This window comes from Semicossyphus pulcher, unplaced genomic scaffold, assembly GCF_022749685.1.
Source record: "Semicossyphus pulcher isolate SPU_LCO1_2020_fin unplaced genomic scaffold, fSemPul1.0.p SCAF_10, whole genome shotgun sequence".
NCBI classification, from domain to species: Eukaryota; Metazoa; Chordata; class Actinopteri; order Labriformes; family Labridae; genus Semicossyphus; species Semicossyphus pulcher.
Genome location: NW_027211604.1, coordinates 8,613,833 through 8,637,260, shown reverse-complemented (window position 1 = coordinate 8,637,260; position 23,428 = coordinate 8,613,833). Strand labels below are relative to the sequence as shown.

At 40.9% G+C, this 23,428-nt stretch overlaps 1 protein-coding gene across 3 annotated transcripts in view; it reads right to left on the bottom strand.

The window, feature by feature from the left end:
- Positions 1-23,428, bottom strand: part of LOC138595947 (RNA-binding protein Musashi homolog 2) — a 292,330-nt gene that overhangs the window by 5,831 nt on the left and 263,071 nt on the right. The window contains exons 12-14 of one of the 3 annotated variants that reach the window (XM_069667495.1): positions 9,915-10,094; positions 5,980-6,134; positions 550-620 (exon numbers count right to left, since the gene is read on the bottom strand). In XM_069667495.1, coding sequence (XP_069523596.1) covers positions 579-620; positions 5,980-6,134; positions 9,915-10,094 — 377 coding nt within the window. In that variant the 3' untranslated portion in view covers positions 550-578. The remainder of the gene's footprint in view (positions 1-549; positions 621-5,979; positions 6,135-9,914; positions 10,095-23,428) is intronic. The other 2 variants (XM_069667486.1, XM_069667503.1) reach the window with 2 other exon arrangements.

Genomic DNA, 23,428 nt, shown 5'->3' with positions numbered 1-23,428 from the left:
GATGAAACTGAAATGTTCAGTTCTCTGAGGACATTTACGGTTTGGGAAATGATTTTTTTTAATGATTCAAAGTTAATAACGTGTTAGTAAAAGGTTTTTTTTAGTGGTGAGGAAGAAGTGTGATGAGAGTTCTGTCCCCGAACAACCACAGCTGAGGCCATGTAGTAACATGAAAAGCATAATTAAGTGTATGTGTAAGAATGGAGATTGAATTTCAAGGGACTTCCTGGTTAAATAAAGGTTTAAAAAAAAAAATGTTAATAAGAAGAAAAAGAAAGAGTAAATGCAGAACTGGTAGCATGAGTGTGCATATGACTCAAGTTTAACATTTGCCTACAATGAGTCGCAAACTTATCGTGATTTAATTTGATTAAAATAAACTTTCCTCCGCCTCGTCCCTCCCGCTTTGTAAACACATACCCCCTCGGTCACACTCACACTTTACTACCAGCTCTGTCATTCTGAGGGGGGTGAATAAACAACCAGTCATGTGATGAACACATATTAGAGAGAGACTGATAGAAATGCACAGTAAATAAAATGCAATACCTCTGATGAGATGGCAACCGGCCACCTGTTCAATGGTATCCATTTGTAAAAGCTGTCGCAATCAACGGGCCCTAAAAGTGTACAGTTAGTGCGCTTGTCAGTATGCATTTCAAGGAGAGAAAAAGTGAGTATCATTTCATTTTTCAGCTAGCATGAATAATGTGAACTTTTTGATTCAGTTTGATCATGTTCAGCAGCAGAGCAGGAGACTATACTGTCGTAAACAGCAAACAGGTTATATTCATGTAATGCAGAAACAGTGCAAAAATTACTACAGGAAGCAGGACACGGTCAAAGATGTTAAAAGAGTTATAAATCAATGTCTTCTCTATGTAAACAGTTCTCAGGTAACAATGACCTTTGTGAAAAATTAAAGGAGACAATAACATGAAACAAAGCCCAACTCGTCACACATGGCAGCTAAGTCAGCGGCCCCTGGCTTCAAAATGTAACTCTCTAGGTACCACTGTCTGTTTGGCCCGTGCGCGGCTCTGCGGTCAGGTCAGCAACAATACATTATGCAACCTCAAGTTGGATTTTCAAATTAAATTAGTAAAGGAAGTGACAATTTAAAAGCAATATCTGATTTGATTTTCAAAATAAAGCACGCAAACATTTCGAATTAATGGCATTTGGAGGCGCAACACTTTAGCGTTAACAGTTGCAATTTGGTTATTTTTAGGCACCAATACTACATTTTAAATAATTAACAAGTGTTAATATACATGCACTAGTTACAAAGCTAGGGTACGTTACTAAGATATGATGCGTATTTACCGCTTCGTATGTAAGGCACATAAAGCACACTTTTTACCTAATGCAACTTATTTTACGCAATGAAGATACACACGTTACATCAGTAACATTACGAAACTTTAAAAAGTCATCTTATTAAAAAAAAACAAAAAGGGAAACATTGGCATTATTAGTTTCACACGGGATCCCAGATGAAAGTTGAATGTTTGTTTGACTCATCCAACATCTCCAAAACCCTTTTGCGCCATTCTCACAACGTCACAGTGTTAATTCAAAAATTATGACGATAAATGTTCGTCAACCATTTTCCATTTTTCCAAGATGAAGACGAGATGTTGACGAGCTAAAAATAGATCGTTGATAATAAAATCTCTGACGACACGTCTGTTTTGTTTTCGTTAACGATACGAGACGGGACTGAAATGTTCGCGGTCGGCTGTCGGACATTCAACGTCCATGATATTTTAAAGCCTCAAGCACCAGTTAGAGATAACAGGTATCATGAAGGTGGTGATGAACTGTCTGTGTTAACTCAAGCTTTCTGCTTCAGGCGAATCATTTGACGCTTCTGCACAAAAAGGAGCGATCATCTGCCGTCTGCTTCAGTCAGACTGTTGATGAAAAGTTAGGAGCTAGCATAAAAAAGTAATCCAGTGTTCTTAGACGCTGTTGTCCTCATCGCTCTTTTACTGTACGGATGATCTGCTGAAATCTTGATTTTACCTGAAGCAGGTGAAAACAAGAAGAGGGAGACTCGAGGGTGGGTTATATTTTCTCAAGAGAGAAACATTTTGACTAAAAGTAATGATTCAAATGCGACTTTAAAAGTGTTTTGAGTTGTCATCGACTAAAACTATAAAGGGTAAAAATGACTCAAATGTGACTAAAACTAATAAGAATTTCCATCTAAAGCTGCCAAACGTCACACTGCTGCGTAACCTGGCTTAAATGCCAAATTGAAACAACGAGCTAGAGGACAGAGTCCAGATATGACAGGCGAGAACCCACAGCATCATACGTTGACATGTTGGGCCGCTGACCAAGCGGCCTTATTTGACGACTTGGGAGTGAGAACAGCTGTAACGCACCCACAATCCTCATTGATGCCAACATACACGACTGATTTAATCTGAAGCACGCGGAGAACAGGCTTGTAAACAGCCCTCAGTGAGATCAGTGTGTTTTAGAGTATTGAAAGCCTTTCATTAAGTGGCTCAGTTATCAGGATACTGTGAATAGTGCCGCTGCTGCTGACAGGTCTGAAGAAATCCTTGGATTCAAACACAGCAGTGAAAAGAGAAGCACTTTCCACAGCGATTATCTGTCTTTATCACTCCAATCAGCTAATTGCGCTCTAATTGTCTCGCATAAAAAAAACAGTTAAGTTCATTAGTTCTTCTTCACAGTGGCTGTTTTGATATTGGCTAAAGGGATTAATAAAATCGCTGGAGCGGAGAAGACCGAGCCACAAATCAGCGACTCTGAAGTCATCCGTGAGGTTGTGACATATGATGATCCTACGTGTAATCAGTTCAGCAGCATCCTCAGGAAAGAGAAAATGAATTATAAAGCACATTTTAGTTCTGAATCATTTCCTATTTTAATGTTCTGAATAGAGAGATCATCTGCAGGAGAGAGAGAGCAGGAAGTCGCAGGGCTGCTGCATCACCTCTCTGCTTTATTGCTCTCTGTTTTATTCAGTGGCTGATTCAGGGGAGGTGATTTAGTGGCAGGTATCACAGGAACTATTTTACATTCTGGAACACAAAAGCTCACCTGGATTTGATGAATTAAGTATGAACTCTATATTCTTCTCTGGGCTTTTTAGGAAATTAGTGCTTTTAAACTGTTTTAGAAAAGCTCGACTTTCTTATCCAGAATTTACAGTTTTTGTCGCATCAAAAGCAAGTTTTTTTTTTTACATTTTCTGTACAAATCTGTTGCTTCAAACTGAAAATAAAGGAAACAAATCGGCTCATTTCCATCTGTAAACTATCTGCTGGTAAATCTGCTTTGAAAGCGAGCCAGCCCGCTCTTTCATAACAAATATTTTGCTTCCTCCTCTGAAACCAACAGATTATGGCAGATAGCCAGTGGACCTAAAACAATTAATAAGAGAGGCTTTGCTTAGGGAGGCAAAAAGCCAATAAAATGTGTTTTCTGTTAAGCTCCGTTTTTGTTTGGGTCTCATAAATCAATTACAAACACTTACCGAAATTAATAAAAACGGTTTTACTCTCTCATGAGCGATTTGCACATTTGCCCCCAGTGACACCACCCCCATATAGACAACATTAAGTCTCACATTTACTCCATCCATGCTACGCTGTTAACAATTAGCCCCAATAAATCAATGTGTTGCGCAAATTCTCCTCTGGGATTTTTCACTAAAGTGAGGCTCAAAATTGTGTGACAAAGTAACAATTCACCACAAAAACACGCCCCGAAAATACCGAAAACATGTTTATACTCAGCTTGAAAAATACAGCATCTGACTACAAGAACGCCACAAACAGTCCACATCACTCTTTTTGTACTTTCTTTGTGGGAAATTCAGTTTAATGATGAGGCCCATAAAGTTTGGAGCGAGTGTCTTCACCCTGTAGTCTCGCAGCGCTCGCCTGCAGTACTAATGGGCTTGTTGTTATTCCACCTCAGTTAAGCCATGCATTAATTAGCTTCTTTGAGAAAGCAGGTGTTATTTTCATAACCTATACTGTGTCACTCAGTTCAGTCGTGTAAAACAGAGCAAACATGGCCCAACAAGCCTGGCAGGGAGACGGATAGCCGAGCCCCGACGGCGCACCTCGCTGGGGGCCGTAAAATTCAGACGCTACAATTTTAGATTAATTATTCAGAGAGGTCTGAGGTAGAAGAACACACAGGATGAGTAAACAAGGAGATGATTGAGGCGGCTTTTGGGGGGTTTGAGCCTGGTCCCTTACTACAGGGTCCTAAACATGAAACTGAATATCAGCGCTACAAGTTACGTTTAAGTAAATGTGAACAGACTTACGCTTACAGTCTGTTTTATTATGATGTCACTCTGTCTTTATTTTGCTGTTTATTCTGTCTGTGTTTTTTTTACGCTGCATTTCTTGCATTAAATGTGCTGCAAAGCCTATTATTAATGTTCATTCATACTTTTGAATGTCTGCTTTATAGTCCAGGTTGCAGCCTATGCCTGTTATTAGACATCTTATCGTGTAGATTATGTAATAAATGATGGATTACAAACTGGATCCTTGCAAAAGTACACAAATAAGACAGGAAATGGGTCCATTTTATGTATAATTATCTCCGTATTTCTTCTAAAAATACCTTATAAGGTTTAATAAACCAGTAACTAAATGTTAAATACAGTAATGTTATTTTTTAGCTTGTTTAAAGGGGGGTATTATGCTAATTTCAAGCTTCATTTTTCACTCTGTGATACCTGTGGAGTAGCTTAGCATCATTTACAGTTTAAAAAAACTCCAAATTTTTGTCACACTGGTGCTCTGTGCAGGCCCTCATACAGCCTCTGCTCCGTCTCTTTAAGAAACCCCGCCCCTACAGGCCCACTTTCTTCTGATTGGCCAGCTCTCTGAAGCCTGCTGAGGCTCCATTTAGTGATGTCACACAGCGCAATGGCAGACAAAACAGTGTGAAACCTGGCGTTCACAGCAGCATGCAGACTGAGGTGAGAAGCATGGGGATTACTCCAACATACTTTTACCTACAATCTTAAAACTTCACCCACGTTTAGTGTGAACATCCAACATTGTAACATTATATATATGTCTTAAAATGTGAAACAGCATAATACCCCCTCTTTCAGTTTCTCCTGAGATCATTTTATAGGCTTTAAGATGATCTCTCTTAGACTCGAGGTTATAATAAAAAGAGGGTGTATTTTGTGAGTGTTATCGTCCCCAATTATAATACAATTCAGCACCACTGTCCTCCAGTGCTACGGCTTTATTGGCGAGAACACCGAGGTTGAGGCCTTCCAAGCATTTTGTAATGGCACCTAATCTCACACACAGGCCAGGACACACATCCACAGGCAGTAAACATGGTCTACTGTTACACGTATGAGTGGACATGGCGACCTGCAGCAGCACCTGGCTGAGCGACTGCGCCTGGACAAGGACACTGAGAGAGACAAAACCTGCTTGGAAGCTTTTGTCCTAGTGACGGAGCGAGCTCGAGCGCTGGGACAGATGGGCTTCTAAAAATAAAGGAAATTTGTTCTGGGAAGGTGACACGGAGGCTGAAGTGAGGTGATTTGTGCAACAGCTAAGGGGAATAAACATTTGCATTTAACACAGATAACTTTCAGGGCTCGGACAGGGTTTACTCTGATGTACAAAATGCTTTTAGGACCTGTGAACTCGATGACAGCAGAGAAATAGTCCACACTCTTCAACTGTAATGAATGATTCTGATTGGGCACATTTGCTCAGAGGCAGGTGGTGGTTATTTTGATCATTTCAGAGGAAGAAAATAATGTTCTCTAATTAGTAAGCACTCGTGTTTATAATAAAAACTCTTGTGTTTAATTGTTTTACACAAAGTCACAATTATACGCAGCATGCATTGGCTTAGTGTCTCCTTTTAGTGGAGCTATTCTGACACACAAGAAGCAGCTGAGCTCAATATGCTAAAGAAAGCCTGCCATCGATTACTCACTGTGATGCTGGGGCCAAACCCAGAGCCGGGCTGAGGGCTAGCAGCACTGATGTAGTTTCCCACAGCCGAGTCCTGGCTGCTGGGTCCGTACAGGTCAGCCACAGGCCCTGGACTGTTAGCACCGGGGAAACCTCCGGGCCTTGACGGGTTGGTGCCTGCATACAAACACAGCAGAGAGCAGAGCGGCTCAGAAACAAACACAAACCGACAGTTCAACTCTTATTGCTAAAAGAACACATCACTGGATTCATGTGTTGTCTCAAAGGACAGATACTTACTGCTTTCACAGCTATTTATACAATTTCACGTGATGTCAAAATAGTGCAGCGTTTAGGTTACACGTTTTAAAAGGCCAGAATGAGGGTTGAATCCAGTATGATATTCTAATTATAATCTACATGCTGTGTTTTATGCATAGGAGTAACATTCACTTTGTAGAATCATGCACAACACAAAACAAGCACACTGCTAGGAAATACTTCCACCATGCTAATACACTAGTAAGGTTGCAGTGTAAATGTTGCCATGCATAATGTGAAGGAGTACTTGGACACTGTTGAATAAGAAGAGTAACACAGGATTATTTTGACTTCATTTGAGCATCTGCACTCAGACGTTTATGCGTTTCCTATACGACCGGATGATTCACACACGCCGGCGAGAACCCGCTAAAAATACTCTCAGTTCTTTCAGCTGTGTTGCAGCTTTCTCAGTCTGCTGATGTAACTCGAGGCATAAAACAAAGCAGGTAACGTCCGACAAGAGAAAGAGGCATGAGGGGGAAATATAAAAGCTTGACCCGACTTCATCTTCAGGTCCGAGCTCAGGGGGGGATAAAAAAGAAATACTGTACATGACTTACCACCTTTGCCCTGTGAGTAAGAGCAACTCAGACTAATAAAATGTCTTTGGAAAATCCAGATGCCTACTAAAGGCCAATAACACTGGCAATGCAGGGAGAAAAAACAGGCAGGGAGAAAGAAAAACGCAGTGATCTCTTAACAGCAATCTCCTCTGCTGTCAGCTTCGCATAACCCTCCGTCTCACCCTTATTGAAAGACGCTGCAAAAAAAACTGCACAGCTGCATTAAGAAGAGAAATCTTCAGCGCACAGAAAACGCTCCATCTCGTGTGTTTGAAGACGGCTTTATAGTAAAGAAACGCGGCGTGAAACTGGAATAAATCCAATGTTTGGATGCAGATAAACACAGTGTACAAGCTGCATCAGTGTCACCATGTTTAACACATCACTATCAGAGCTGTGGTAGACAGGTCAGGTCCACGTGAAGCACCTTAAACACACTCTGTATCCGTGTATAGCACTCTAGAAAAATTAAGCCATCTCACTAAACACACATCTAGTGGAGTTGACACTCTGTTTAACTGTAAGGACTTTACACAGTGTGCAGCTACTGCTCTTATCTTGCATGCACAGCCCCCACTAGGCTGCCTTATTATATAATTAAGGATTTTTTCAGTTGAAATGGCAATCCTCATTTTCTATGACTGGTGATTTTTTATTAGAGTGTGGCTCAACCCCCCCGCCGCCCCCCCCAAATCTCCCTGTGAAGCTGATTTTTTTTCATTTAAATGTAGGGGCTGCTCCGCTTCTGCATTTAGCTTTGGGAGCAAAACAAGCCCGAGTGCAATGTGGGTCAGATTGTTTTTCACAATAAGAGCCAACTGTGACACAGACTCGTGTGTCACTATTCATTTTGAATTTCTTTAATAGGGGATAAAAGTGCTGACTCTTTCTGGTGCTGAAAGCACAGAAAAGGCTGGAGAGAAAATCAGTTGATGCTGGGATGCTTCTGTGTGTGACGTTCTTTGAAAGGAAAATGGGAAGCCCTGAATTAATGAATGTTTAAGCCGTAACTCTGTACAGAACACTGCGTGCTGCATTGTCAGTAAATGTCACTTTAATATAGAACTAAAGCACATAAGAGCATTTATCGATGAGATCTGCCATCAAAGTCTACATATAAACAATCCTCCCTTTCTGTCTGGGAATCTGTGTGCCGTCTTCATCACTTTGTAAGAAGCACTCATGACATGATAAATGACTTATGGGTAATCTATGCTGGTAATCATCATCATAACGCACCTAATGCACATAAAAGCAAATTACACTTCCTGAAAACGACTCGTTTCTGCTCTTATCTACATCCAAATAAACATCGCTGTTGTGATTCTAGGACCTATAATTTGCTATAATGTGGTTTATATCATTAGGGTCGAGTTCGGTTACCAATATAAAGTCTATTTCACAGACAACAAGCACATAAATTGTGTTATGATGTAATCAAGCTCTGTTGACTCACTCAGGATTTGAACATGTCCTCTCAGGTGAGAAAAAATAACTGCGCCTTACCAACCAGGAAAAAACTACCAACCACAACCAAACAGAGTTCATGCTGCTAAAACAGACAAAATGTAATGTAATGTGCAATATATTAACATGCTACAACCAGCATTAAAACTCAACAGAGGCCTGGCGTTGGTGTGTGTATCTGCAGTTATATGAAGTAAACTTCTCTCTGCTGTGCAAATGTGCATGAAATAAAACACTTCTAACAGCTCAACACATCCATAAGAAGTATGCTGATCTGTGTCTGCAGTGCTACCTCGCCTCCATAAGTGTAACAAAGACACTAAAACAACAACAAACCCTTCAGAATATCACATTAATGTAGCTGTTTCTATGCAACCTGTCCGTGTTTTTTTTTGCCATTCACTGTGCTAACGTCAGTCTGTAGGAAATGCCAACATCTGCCCGAGGCAGCTGGCCAACACTCTAACCATGAGGGGGAGAGTTGGCCCCACACTTACACAATTACTTTATTGGTCCAAAAGGGTGAGAGGACAGCCCCCTTTCGTTCTCAATATGTGTTGCTGCTGTTATTGTGAAGTGGAGGTGGAGACACAGTTGTGAAGGCACAAGATTGAAGTTTACAGCAGATTTCAAGCCCAGCGGGGGGGCGGGGGGCTGCGAGTCTCCGGAGGCAGAGAAACTAACCGCTGTGTGTAGGTCAGCACTGTCCCTGGCAAATCTCCCACAATGCACCAAGGCTACCACTAAACTAGACCTCCTTTTTATAGAGCTTAAATTTCTGTAATAAACAGTGGTCATGATGAACAAGATAACCAAATAAAGCTGTGCTAATTCTAAGGACGATTGTCTGCTCTCAAAGAAGGAGAACATTTCTGATGTTTTGATGCACGCAGGTATTGAAATGTCAATGTGCGGTAACTTTTCCTCGTCAGTGGAATCTCTTCCCTCGCTTTTGAAAGCTATGATTACATAAGATACATGAGAGAAGAGCAGAAACAGATGAAAATGTTCTTGTGCTGTAGAGTAATGGCTGTATTATGCAAAAATGTTGTCTTTTAAGTGTCTACCCAGCGCACAGCATTTCCACTGATTTCCCAGTTAGACTTTCACACACTAATAACACGAGCAATCATTCTTACACTTCAAATACTTAAAGGGCTCCACTAACAAAAATGACTCTCACTCCCACACTTAACTCGTTCCTTTTTGCTGCTGAAAAATCACATCAACTTCAGCTCTGTTAGAGAGGCCAGTGTACTCTCCGACATCATCAGTAGTTATTTTGTTCACATGCAAATGAAGGATTACATTCTGTATGTGTCGGCCCCTTATGTGCAAGCAGGGGCGGGAACATAACTTCACAAAGAAACAGAAAAATCTACTTTAAAAGTTGAAAAAAGGAGGAAGAACATGCAATGCTATTTTGTCAGCAAGACGTTTTATAGGTTTTTTAAAGGGGGATTTTTTTTTTCTTTCCTTAACAAAAGAAGGGAAATGTAAGAAAATAATAATAAAAATAAGATTAGATCATCTGCATGGAAGAATGTCATGAATCAAACTGAAAACTCCAAAACGTGGATGAGATAGATGCGCATATACAAACCTGGGTTCTTAAATTGATCCGGGCTGTGTAGGTGCTGGAGGGGGGAGTTGCAGGCGGAGGTGGCATGCTCACTGTGCAGCATCTGAGCCGCTTGGGGCCCCAGGGAGCCATAGTCAGCAAAGGAGCAGGGCCCCCCCCTCTGGTCACTGGGCGCAGAGTAAAACCCATAATCGGGGAGGCCTGGGAGATACAGTATAGGGTGGGGAGGGGGAGGGGAGGGGACTCCATCATTGTGGCAATCAACTTTTATCATTGTCAAAATCAAAGTCCAGATTGTGCAGCACAGCTTGGTGTTGTGAGTCACCATGTTTTAGGTTACATCCTCGCATTTTGTCTGCTTTAATTGGCCCTCCCTGCCCTCCCTCCCCAGCAGCTGCAGCCATGAAGCCAGGCCCCATGTGGTCACATGTGGTCCTTGTCTGTTATGCTAAGCTATATCTTATACATTAGCTGTACAGTTATGGATATTTACTGTCTCTCTCTGAAAAAACAGAATTCACCAGATTCACATGGTGGCCATTTTCCTCTAGCATCGCGCTCAGGGTGGGAAGCACAAATGCTCTTGTAATGCCGTGTGCTGTGTCTTTAGGTTGTAAGCTAACTTAGCGGATCTGACAATCATTCTGAAAAGACGATGTCCAGTGAAATTCTGGAGGAACATCAGATCATATTATACGGTAAAACAACTTCATTACCAAATAGCTCCCAACAGACAACAGCTAATGTTAGCATTCAGCCACTTCCTAGCTAATATTACTGCTAGCTACAAAGTGGCAGAATGCCAACATGACCTTTAAATAGTGTACGATACATAGGAAAGGCATGAAGTCCTAGCTGAAGGTAATGATAGCATAGATGTGGTTGGATGCTAATTTTCGCTCTTGATGTATGCTAGTTACCGGGATATCAAATATAAGGTTTACCTTTCCTGTTGTCGCATATCTCTTTCATATCTATTGTTAGCATTCAGCCACTTCCTGGCTAACTGTAATATTAGCTAGGAAGTGGCAGAATGCTAACATTAGCTCTCTGGTCTACAGAAGCTACTGGGTTATCAAATACGATGTTTTTACGAAGATTAATCTATTGACACCTTTCCTATCGTACCTTATATTTCTTTCAAAGATAATGTTCGCATTCAGCCACTTCCTTACTAACTGTAATATTAGCTAGGAAGTGGCAGACAGCTAACATTAGCTGTTGTGTAAATGTTAGCTGTGCTGTTTTAACTCGAAATATGGCCCGATGTCCCTCAGGATTTTTACTGTTCATTGTTTTTTTTGTACTCTGATCAATCTGGAAGCAATTACATAAATTGATTTGTCAAACTTCCTACATTTATGCGGCCTGCAGTACAACCTGGAACACAGCAGTGGGAATTTTTAGCAGCCTTTGAGCTTCCTACCCTGATCGTGATTTCAGAGGAAAATGGCCGCTGAGTGAATACAGTCATTTAAGACCTTGTCAGTTAATCTAAAGCCTCGACTTAATTCAATTGGACCAATAACAATAAATACAAAATATACAATCAGGCCACAGCTTTGATATGTTTTTTGCTTCTGCACAATTAACCTGTGTCCTCTGTGTTTTCTTGCAATCATTAATGAGTGAGATAAAACTGAAGAATCATTAAAAACACAGCTCAATACATTTCTCATTTCAAAGCGCCCATTCCTCGTTGACATACCTGCAGGAAGCTTTTGTCATTTAAATGAAAAGAAACAGAAAGTGCACCGATCAATAATTAATTTAAAGCCTCTTTTTTTGACCAAAAGCAACAGATGATAAGGCTTTTATGTGAGTGAGATACAGAGACATTTGTGTTTATTGACGACAGGCGTTCTCAAGTGCACTAAGTACTCGGAGCACGTCTCAGATTGGCCCCTTCCAATGATTCTCTCTTTGACACAGATGGCGGATTATCAACAGTTTAGAAAATGTCTTTCAGCAATAAGTCGTGCTGACATTTATTGCTTGTCCTCTTAATCTGAGACAAGCTGCTCATATAAAGGGTGCAATTAAAAGAACCGGGTCCCTCTCACACCTCTTTGATAACAGAGTTAATCTACTCAGGAGGGACTCAGATTGGTGACACTGGCTTTTCCATGCTGGGTTTCCCCTGCTGTGTGTTTGTTTTTTTATTTGGGTCCTGGAGCGAACAGCCATTCAAAGCCACTTCACCTCTACCCATTCAGAGGGAGACAGTCCACTTCTGCCAAATGGAATGTAAGCACCAGCCATGTTTCTCTCCGCCAATGCTTTTTAGCACTCTGATCTCACCACTTGTGGGCTGTCTGCCCACTCATCAAATTATAGGCTCCAAATACGGCAGGCTTCCCACGTACGTCACATAAAGCCTGACACATTGAACAAAGCTCAAGAACCAATCATTCCATTTACTTCACTTAGACAAATGTCACACAAAATTGATTGGCCTTGCTAATGAGGAAAACCCGATCAATGGAATAATTATAACGGGGAAAAAACATTTGACAAACCCTGTTATTGGGAATTCATGGAGAAGAAGCTATTCTAAATATGTCACCGGATTAGCACAGACCGGAACAGCATTATTTTCTATTCTATAATGCGTTCTCAATGCTTCATTAGTGAACTGATATTTAAAGTAAAGTTGCATTAATATAATAAACAATTACCATTTATCATGAAAGATGTCAAACCTTTTATACTCGATAAATGAGAAGATGTTTTTATCAAAGCGTTGTCAGCAGCAGGTTATGGAAGTGGGCTTCACTTGTAATGTAAGTTGTTTCTATTTGAGATAAGCTTCTACTGTACCGGAACCTTTTTCCCAAAATAGAGAACGAATAATTATTCTGCGATTCTATTATGAACAGAAAGCAAAAAGAAAACATGATCACGATAGCGCCTTGGATGGCTAAAAGACGTCAGCAAAACGGCCCATCAGTCGTGCATCAAATATCAGTTTCATGTCAGAGCTGACTACAAATTTAGCCACAACTAATATAATTGCAGTCCCATAATATAAAATCAAGCTATCTAAACTTTGTGGAGTTGGTCCGTGATTCTGCTCCAATTGGGTGCGACAGCCGACCAAAATGTCAAATGTTTACCCCTTTAAATCTAGAAACCAGCACCTCTTCCTCTGCACTCTTGGATGATGAGTGTGAATTAAACGTACTGCCTTCAGTGTACGGTAAATACTTTCACAATAAAGTCAGGAGATTTTTTTTTGGAATATATTAAACATTTAGCCGGGTAATGAAACTTCAGAATCTGTCACACACTGCACGGTGTCTCACTGTGGGCAGGCAGGTGTGGCGGCTCAGGTAAGAGTCTGGCTTTGGTTCCTGGACAGAGGCAGCTGGACGCAACTCAGACACTCACGCACAAACACACAGACACTCGCTCTCTGAGCCATATATTTTCATCAGTGGCTATCTGATCTGTTATGCAGGATGAGACTGGGCAGAGTGTGCCCACAGCTGCATGAGTATCACCGATCATATCAGTGCGCCTCAGACCTTCCCACTATTAATATTCACACAATCTATCCAGAACAATGGGCCTTTCTTGGACTCCTTTTTTTCCACTGGCCACTAATTGGATGTAATTACTCATCTACAAAACAAATGAGCGTGCTGAGGTTGCCTTGGAGACTAGATCAGGGGACCCAGCAGTGCGAATCGTTCGCGGGGCTTCATTTATACTGGTAATTATCTCCCCTACCCCCACCCTCTTTCCCTTCTGCCCTCGGTGACCAAAGCTGGCTGCGGGGCGATGGAGAGGGGAGTGTCTCGCACTCATCTGTTACTGACATCATCGGGGTGGCGCTCTTTAAGTGGATAAATGCCCTGCTCTCGTTCCCACTTTGCCAGGTGACTGCCTTTAAGGAGGAATCACAAACCTTGAAAGCACGGCTGCTCTTTTTCGCACAAGTTGGAAAATAAAACTAATCACGCTGATGATAAAATATGGCGTCACGCTCTTTGGCCTGTTGTGACTTCAGGATGTGAAAAATATTTTCATAAGTTTGCCAGCGTTCTGCACCAAGCTAGTGATTATATCCCTTATTTAAATCTACTACTATTAACTAACACATACACACATTTTAAAGCATCCTCCATGGTCCAAATGTTAACAAAACAGCAGCCTCTGCAGCGTAATTAAAACTTTCCTGGAAGTTGCAATAACCCTCGGATTAATAAACATAGCTGCTAGACTGCAGCAAAACCTGTATTTGTAGTCTATTTCTGATGCTGCTATGCACGTATATAATATACCTGTTGTCTCTGCAGTCAACGAATAGTGAACACTGGGAATTGGGGAATATAAAAATCCATTACCAGAAGTTATGTTCATGTCTAGCAGGAATCATACTTCATTCGCTCACTCCTCCCCTTCCCTCGCGGCGCCGGCGAGATTCCTCGGCGGCCATCAAACCACATCACTCTACAGAAGACGTCAATAAACCTGACATGCTGCTTCTCAAATTAGCTTTGAATTTTGGAGCTACCATAATTAGCTTTTCCATTTTCACCAATGTCATTTAAAAATAGCGTGAAAGAAACTAACAGCTCTTTTGCTGTCTAGCCTTGCTTTCACTTTCCATTTGAAATAATCTTTTCTGAATGAATGGCTGAGTAATTAACAGCACTAGACACCCTTTTCTCAGAGCACAGACATTTCATAAATAATACATATTTAATGTCTTGTCATTTTGTGTTCAGAGGAGCTTGGCTAATTAATTTTAACAGATGATTTCTTCTTGCATTTACTCACCCATACTCAGGCCTCTGTTTTTTTAAATTCTCATTTTTATGCCTCTTTTTTTTTTCTTCCCTTTTCTTGCTGCTCTTTCCGGTAATGGACAAACTCAACAGAGCTACTGATTTATTTCTACCTTCAATCATGGCTGAGGAATGATAGCGGAAAGCTACATTGTGGGTCAGACAATGTGCAACAGTGTAGTGAATCAGTGCCCACTCATTTGCTTTTAATGCAGATTTTAACCTGTCTGGGATGTGGCCTGGTCGGGGCTGCGAAAGGGCACTCGGTTATCTACAGTCGGCACAGATTATCTTATCATGAGCGGGCTCAGAGCTGACAGCGCTGGCCTTTCGGCTGAGCATGTTTTTTCATACATGTCTGGTCATGCTTATGTGGTCTTAAGAAGTCTGAGACTCACTATGACTAAAATCTGGGAGTGCTACGGGCGACATCCAACAGTCATTTAGATACAGAGGGAAGGATAACTCGGAGAGGAACTATTTTATGCATTTTACACTAAGATGTTGTATGATTCATCTTACATGATAAACATTGAAATTTTGAGGTAATAATTGGTAATAAAATGGGATATAAACAGTAATACCAAGTCAATTTACTTTGCAATTGGTAATCACAAATGGATGAATATAACTCTCTAAAAATGTAATGTTTAAATAATATCCCTTCAAAATAAATGTACAGAAAATTCTGTAGTGAATATGAACTATGCACATACTGACAAATCTCTCCCTCCCATTAAGCCTTGAGTAAGTTTTCTGTGGAGTGTGTTACGTGTGCAGCCCCTGGAGGGCAGAGTGGTGATGTCCCTGAAGGCCTGCGCCTGTAACCTCGGAGCATCTGCTACCCACAGCTGTGAGAGCCACGGCTACGTGGCGGAGGCGCAAAGGGACACTTTGCCCTCCCCGATGTGTCACATCTTTCCCTGGGCTTTAAACAAAAACCCGAGCAGGATGGGCTTGGCATGCCTGCTCGTGTTATTTTGCAGCAAATGCATGTAAAGCGCCTCTGGCCTCAGAGCTGAGATCTGCTGATTAGCATCTGGGACAAATGGACCTGAGCTCACGAGAGAGCCAGATTGATTGAGACCAGTGCGCGCAGCCAATCGCGGCCCCAGACACAGCTGAAGATACGGGAGCAAATTGATAATGATCTAAATTTGGAAATATCTGTCATGAGTTTCCTTCTTTTCGCTGGTGAAGAAAAAATAGGTGGGGTAAGAGTTGAGATGAGGATAAGAGACAACAAACAGAAACAATTAACTGAGGGGAGAAATGGATTCTAGAATCGTGAAGACAATCCCGAGACGCAACCGCAAATCACACCACAGTCCAATTTCTGCACAACACTGACCGCAGCCAACTCTATTCCAGTTCTGAACACCTGAGTCAAGCCAGACATATTGTACATAACAAGTACCCAGACCTCTAAAGGCAGCTGAATGGGTCTTTGTGTACTCTGCAGGTAGAGCCGAGATCTGAGACTGACATTTGAGCTTCCCTGAAAGCTCAGAGGGACTCAGGAAAACACTCAAGCAGAGTAGACTGGGACCTGTGAAGTTCCCTGGACTGTCAGAACCATCTGCATCAGCTGCGTTTCTCTGTTTTTCATCTGACAATGCTATAGCACAGGAGATTTCACATAAGTCGACTTTAAAGTGAGGAAAGCTGAATAATAAATAGATGTCTTTTGAAGAATAAGTAAACTGGTGACATGTTCAATCAGGACGCGGGCTGGACTTCACTTAAAGTTCTTAGAAGGAAAGTTGTTGTTGACGTAAAAGTCTAATATTAGCATTCAGCTCATGTTCAACTACCTGTCAATGCCAGTTAAAGAGGCAACTGTGGCTCATTTATGCAGGTTCATCCTTCATACCAACAGCAGAGGTGGGTGAGACTTGTCCAAAAGGCAGCCCAGGTGATGGCGCATGCATTAGTCATGTCCAAATTAGCAATTTCCTCCTCCTGCTTTACTATGCAGATGTTCAGCCCCTCCAATAGAGATAGCTTGTCTGCCCTAAAGAGGCACCATATAGTAAATCAGGTTAAAGTCCATGCTACCAGCTTATAAAACCCCTGTATGGTCCAGCGCCCTTCTACCTCCGGGCGATGGTAAACTGTGCAGCAGCCAGATCTCTCTGATCTTCTCCTCGCCTGCAGCCACAGTCTCTCAAACAGCCTCACAAACATGTATCAAGAAGACGAGTCCTTGTTCTCGCTCTTTTGTACTGGAACATGCTCCTGCGAGAGTTCAGGGCAGCAGAAACAAGTCTCCATCGTAAAGTACAGGCTGAAGACGGAGCTCTTCAAAAAGAGTCTGGACTCGCACCACCTTTGATAGAGGATTTACTAAATAAAACATGAGGCCTCGCCTGTCCGAGAAGTAAGAAAACTCAGGGATTTGTTTTCCAACTGTGATAACGCGGATTTTTTTGACCTTTAAAACAGGAATCTCGTCTAGAAACCTTTAACCTGCATTCTTTTCCAGTAAGCACACAATAAGATCTTCTCTGCGAGCTCAAAGACAGCTTAACATACATGTAACGGCATCTGAGCAAAGTTTGAAAGCCGCCGCAGAGTCTCATCTTCACTAACTTTCCTTGTTATGGAACACGACTACAGCTCCGTCTAGGGTATAGTTTGCAGCAAGTGGCAGGCCGCAGCGAGAAGTCCAAAATACACCTTGTCATCAGCAGAGGTCTGTCAGAGAGGGAAGTCAGCATGCTGTCATTTTGTCTGCCGAGCTGTGCGAGCCGGGTGAAAGTGCCCTCTGTCAGGGAGAGAAAATGTCTTCTGCGTTCTCACTCTCGCTGACAAACAAGCCTCAGAGCGCGCACAGAGGAAATATCTGAACGTTTCTGTTAAAGAAACACATCTGAATAACAAAATGTGGAAATATGATTTCACTGAAGACATGTCGAGGGATGTTTAAGAAGCTAATCTTGTTTTGCTTTTACTTGAGTGCCAATTTTGTGATACCCCACCTGCTCTGCTTCCCTCCAGCTGGGTCAAAATACACAGTATGTGGTGCTCTATAGGAACTGTAGGTGGAGTCAAAACACAAAGAATCTACGCTGACATCATCCATAAGGCTTTTTCTTTTTTACACAAAAACCCTGATCTACACTAAAATAAGGTTATCATCGGATTTTTAAATCACGAGAATTGCTGAGCGTGCTGCAAATTAAATCATAAGATTGGACGGAGATGTGGCACCATCCCCAGACATTACACACGGGGAGGAAGGTCAGGCCTAAACAATCTGTGTCCTCTGATCCGTCTGTGAGGAGAGAAGAGACCACTGGATGTATTAATTCGTGTATCTAGTTATTACGCCTCATAAATAATCCATAAATCGTTTTTCAGTCTGTTAAAAAGCCACAAACCGCAGAATGAAGGACTGCGCTCGTTATGTCATCGAGATGCATTCGCTCTAGAGAATAAAACAGTTAATATAAGTCACAATAAGAGGGGTAAAAACACAGACTTATATGAGTTTAAATGTCATCCATAATCCAGATTTAATTCTTTTATTTTGAAATTATTCTTGATTTTCTTTGACAGATTCACCGAGTGATATTTCCCTTAAAATCGCCTCGTGGCTGTTTAAGTACTCTAAAACAGGCCCATGATGTCACTGTTTACCACTCTCCTCCCCCCGCCCCTCCCTCCCTCCCTCCCCTCACCTCCTGTTCATAGTCATTTGCTCGTCTCCCTTCCATTTGCAGCTGTCAGAATTAAACTGTACATAATGGTTGCCATCACGTCTCTTGCTTCCTGGCTGCTGCTAACCCCAAATCAACATTCCTGCTTCTTTGCGTCGTTCGCTGCAATTGTTGGGCAAATTGTTTGTTTTGAACATGCAAAAATCAAATAGCCCGATGTGAAAGAAAGAGCATCTGATTGGCTTCCAGTGTTCCCTCTGTTGATTTGAATTAAGTGCAAATGAGGACAAGTGGGAGCGTGTGTTTGTATATGTGCGCGTCTGCGAATGTCGATACTACGCACACACAAGCAGCCACTAAAACTGTCGCTGTTGTGTGCAGAGATGTGTGCATCTTCAGGTTTCACTGCACAGACTTTATATCATAGAGTGACTGCACAAACCAGACGACATCAGAGCCAGAATTACATCAGATTTCCACCAACAAGCTTCTAATAGTTTGTATGATTAGAGGAGACACTTTGCTCTGCAGCCTGGAAGCTGTGTGTGCAGTCAGGGGAGCGGTTATTGACAGCTATTGAATGATCTACAGTTGTAAGGGAGGAAAAAGCAGGATGTCTAAATGAAGCTAACAAGTCAATCAATGTGGTGTTTAAGACTCTTGTTTTTGGAGCAAATCTGGTGGCAGTTATTTGTCTCCTTGGGAATAAGGTGAGCTGTAATTATGCTTTAAAGGAAAGGTGTTTATTGTAAGCTGGTGTCTTTGGGAATCTGATATGTTAACACAGAGGCACTGGTTAATCTCATGTGTTTGAATCTTTCATTTTCATAGCAGACAGGCGCAATAGCAGAATGAGCTGTAATTACCAAGGACGACATTAGTAAGATTGCTTTAACTTTAAAATGAAGCGACCCTATACCTACGACCCTCTGAGTCCGAACGGGCCTCAGTGGATGTTTCACAGGAATCTTACTCTAGGAAGTGAGGACAATTCAACCACACATACCAACAGTTAAAAAGCAGACTGTGTAGAAAAGAAATTTGATTGACTTTAGTGTAAAGCGGTTGCCTGATACTGTGACTTACTACCTACTGTAAAATTCGATGTATAAGACGCACTTTCAATACTTTTTTTTTCCATCTAAAAAGTGGCATGGGTCCTTTATACCTGTGTGACCAATATACCAGAATAAAATGCAGAGAGAAGTATTTTATTGTGTTATGGCGTTTTACCCAGACGATGGCGCTATAATCTAGCTAAAGTTGTCGGTTGTTAAGTGGTGAAGTCACACCTCCGCTACAACGTCTCCTATTTACAATATGCCGCAGTGCTGTTTTGTGTGTTTTCCTCGCTGTTGTAAGTGAGGAAAACACCAACTTGACTGTTGCTAACGCTTCGTCACGGACATGCACCGTCATGATCGCTATTGCAGCCGCCATCCTCACAACAATCAACGTTGCTACCGCTAGGTATAGCACCGGTAGCTAGCAGGTTTGCAAACTCGAGACATTGCTAAAACAGGAGGCTAAAATAAAAATAGATTGAAATAATGTTGAAATAACTTGTATAGGGTGCCGGTTTGGCTTAGCGGTTAAATCGGCGACCATATACAGAGGCTATCGTCCTCAATGCGGCGGCCCCGGGTTCAACTCGGCCCTCTGCCCTTTGCCTAGCGTCATCCCAACTTTCTCTTCCCCTGTTTCCGGATCTATCCACTGTCCTCAAATAAAGGCATAAAAAGGCAAAAAAAAAGAATCTTAAAAAAACAGAAATAACTTGTATACACGTTTCTATTAATAAATAACTATAGAAAACCTTTTTCCCTCTAGGATACACCCAAAAACAGACTGCGTCTTACATTCTGGTGCTACTTATATTCCGGATTTTACGGTAAAGGCTTTCTACTCACTTACTACTTCTTTAAGGGACAATCCACCGTCGCACTTACAGTATAACTTTAAATGTTACTATAACTGGGATAATGTAGCATAGATGGTGATCACAATATGCTGGAAAATCACTGAATGAACAAATGTCTAATCTTCTAGTATTCAAATAGCTATGCAGAATCAAAATGTTTCTATCCACAAGTATTACTATTACTTTATTACTATATACTTTTAGTATTACTAGTATAGTATAGTATTTCTATTCACCAATATATTTTATGCAAGATTTAAAGGGGAAAATGTATTACATTTCTGTAATCTATGTTGAGATTCTTGCATCTTATTTAAGGCAAAGCATGTCTCACCATATGTCTTCTTTAATGCCACGAGCCCTTAAATCAGCTGCAGAGATTTCACACCATGCACATATCCCCATTTGAATTGGATGTTTGTTCCAGGAAATTCCCCTCAAGACTGCTTTACTGTCTAGAGAGTAAAGTGGACTACATTATAATTAAGAAGGTCAAATTGAAATTAGAATTCACAAAATCTGGCTTGGATGTCATCAGCCCCCTTTTGAAGTGGCCCCTTGAATTAAATGTGACTCTTGTTTGGGGAACATTAGTGTCAGGTCTGGTGCTGCTGTGGCTGAAGAGTGTCATGTGATCCAGAAGGGATGTGACATGTTGATAGATGTTCCTACATGGGTTTTACACTATTATCGGACCAGTTAATTCCGTTAAGAAACAGCCGAGTACACTGCACAAAGCTAAAATAAATTATACTTTTGTTTGTGTTAAAATTACAGCTAATTTAAAAGAGTCAATATTTCATCATCATTCTTTCCTTTAATGACACTGTTGTAAGTCGAGTTAAGGAACTCCACAAAATCAAAAGTTACAATGACCACCACCCTGCACCGACAGAACCAGTTTGAACTTGTTTTGCTGGCAGTGCAGATTCTTTGTTGGGGTTAGTTGTGCATGGAGTCTCACAGGGATTGCAGTATTTTAGAGTTTAAACCAAGTAGAGGTGACACCACAGGCTGAGCTGCCGGCTACAGACTAAATTAGGCTTTGTGAACACAGAGAATATGATACATTTTGTTACTGTAGAGTTACACCACCTGGCTGAAAACATATTCATACTTCAGAAGATACAGAAATGTGTGTGTACATTTAAAACTGTACAAACTGTAAAAGTTGTGATGCTAATAGCACATTTACAAGCTAGAATGCTATCATGAATGCGTTAGCACATTAGGAACATTAGCATAACACACTTTATTAGCTAAGATCTAAAGCTAAAACTACTAAGGTATGCTATTATACATATATGAGCTTTAGATTGATTCAAGAGTCCAAGGTGAGGAGTATTTGTATCCATTAAACAGAGAGGTTGAGGAAACTCTTTGGTACCTGAGAGGAGTGCGTTTCCCACCCTGAGTATTGCTTGGACTGTAGCAGAACCCAACCACAGCATTTATACTTGTTCTCCATCTTTCCCTTGCTCATGCTTCAGGTAACATCCCATGGACTAGTGCGCACAAACAAACAATGCCTGTGTATTGTATTTTGTTAGCTTGCGCTAGCAGGTGAAGTAGCTCTTTGGCCATTAGCTGCAACAGCAGGACTCACACCTGCATCATTTTATGATTGGTTTAAGTGCATTATTTCAATTTCAGTTGCAGCAGCGTTTTTATAATGTTTAGTTGTTTATTTTCTATATATATGTTATGTTACATACATGTATTTACTTTTAAGATGATCCTCTAAAATGCATCATAACAGAAATATATCTCATGGCTCACACAGACTGCCGCCATAAAAGACCGTAGAGTTGAGTCATACGCTCTCTGGCTCAGTCTCAACTACATCTGAAGAGGGAGCACTCTGTGCAGTCCTGTTTTACTCCTGCAACACTAAAGGAATGAATCATCACCTGAATTCAATTACCTCACATCTCTTTCATTTATACTTTCATCACAAACTGTGACTGCCTCAGTTATAGTACAGTAGTGATATATGTGGTCTAATTGTGAGGGAACATCAGAGAGTGATATCCACGCGAGCTTTAAGAGCTCAATGAGCGTCTTCATGGAGGGAATCTCAGCGATGACTCGGCCTTTTCTTACAAACTTTGAAGTCTTTCAAAAGACTCTTTGTGAGAAACACTGAGGATAAAACTAAGTACATTAGCCTGGTTTAGATAATCAAACATGACTGTTGGGCCGACACAGCTCGAGTGAGGCTCTTTTACAGTGTGTGTCAGTGTGAGGGGAATAAAGGGAGCTAAAATTGTTTTTCTTTTAATGGTGTGGGTTTAAAGTTTGTGTTTTAGGGACATTTTGCTGCATCTTATTAATGATTGAGTCTCTTTTCAGAGGTTTGTCATTTTGAAATTTGTTATTATAGGCAATTTGGATCAATAAGAACATGTGTCAGTGCTGTTGTTGTTACATATAATGGCATTACATAATCAAATAAAAACAAAAATAAAGCTGTAATCTGTTACAGCTAACAGAAAAAAAGTTCAAGATCATAATACTGATGATTAGAAATGAGTTACATCCTTATATATCCTCTTTGATAAAAGCTTTTATGTAGAATAGAAGAATAATTCTGTTGCGTATATTATCGTATACTATTTTCTGTGATGGGAAAAATGTATGTGCAACTAAATGCTGATTTTTGATTGGTTCTCATGTTTGAATTTGCATCGCCTCTCATCTGCCAATCAAAAAATGCCCACAAAATGCTCGAGTCTCACATCCCTGCAAGCTTGTCAGTGTAGACGGCCACTGTGTCAGATAAGAAGGCCTCTTAGTGCGGGACATTAAACGATATTTGGCTTAATAAATCAGAAAAGGGCTCTAACATGAAGCTTGTTTGTGTCCTAAATAATTTTCAGCTTTATTACCCAGTTTAAAACACATTTTAGAGAAGTCATCAAAAAGCAATCAAATATAATGAGTTATATTATTTTAATTAAGTAATTTAAATAGCTCACTTAATAGCTTACTCATTTTAACAGGGTGTGGAGTGTTAATGTTATTAATTTCAAGTCATTTTTTTCGTTAAAATGGGAATTGTTAATGCTAACTTATTGTTCAATGTGGTTTTGATGCAGTACACACAAAAAACAGGGATGATAAAACTGTTAAAATCTAATATTACAGTTTGAGTTCTAC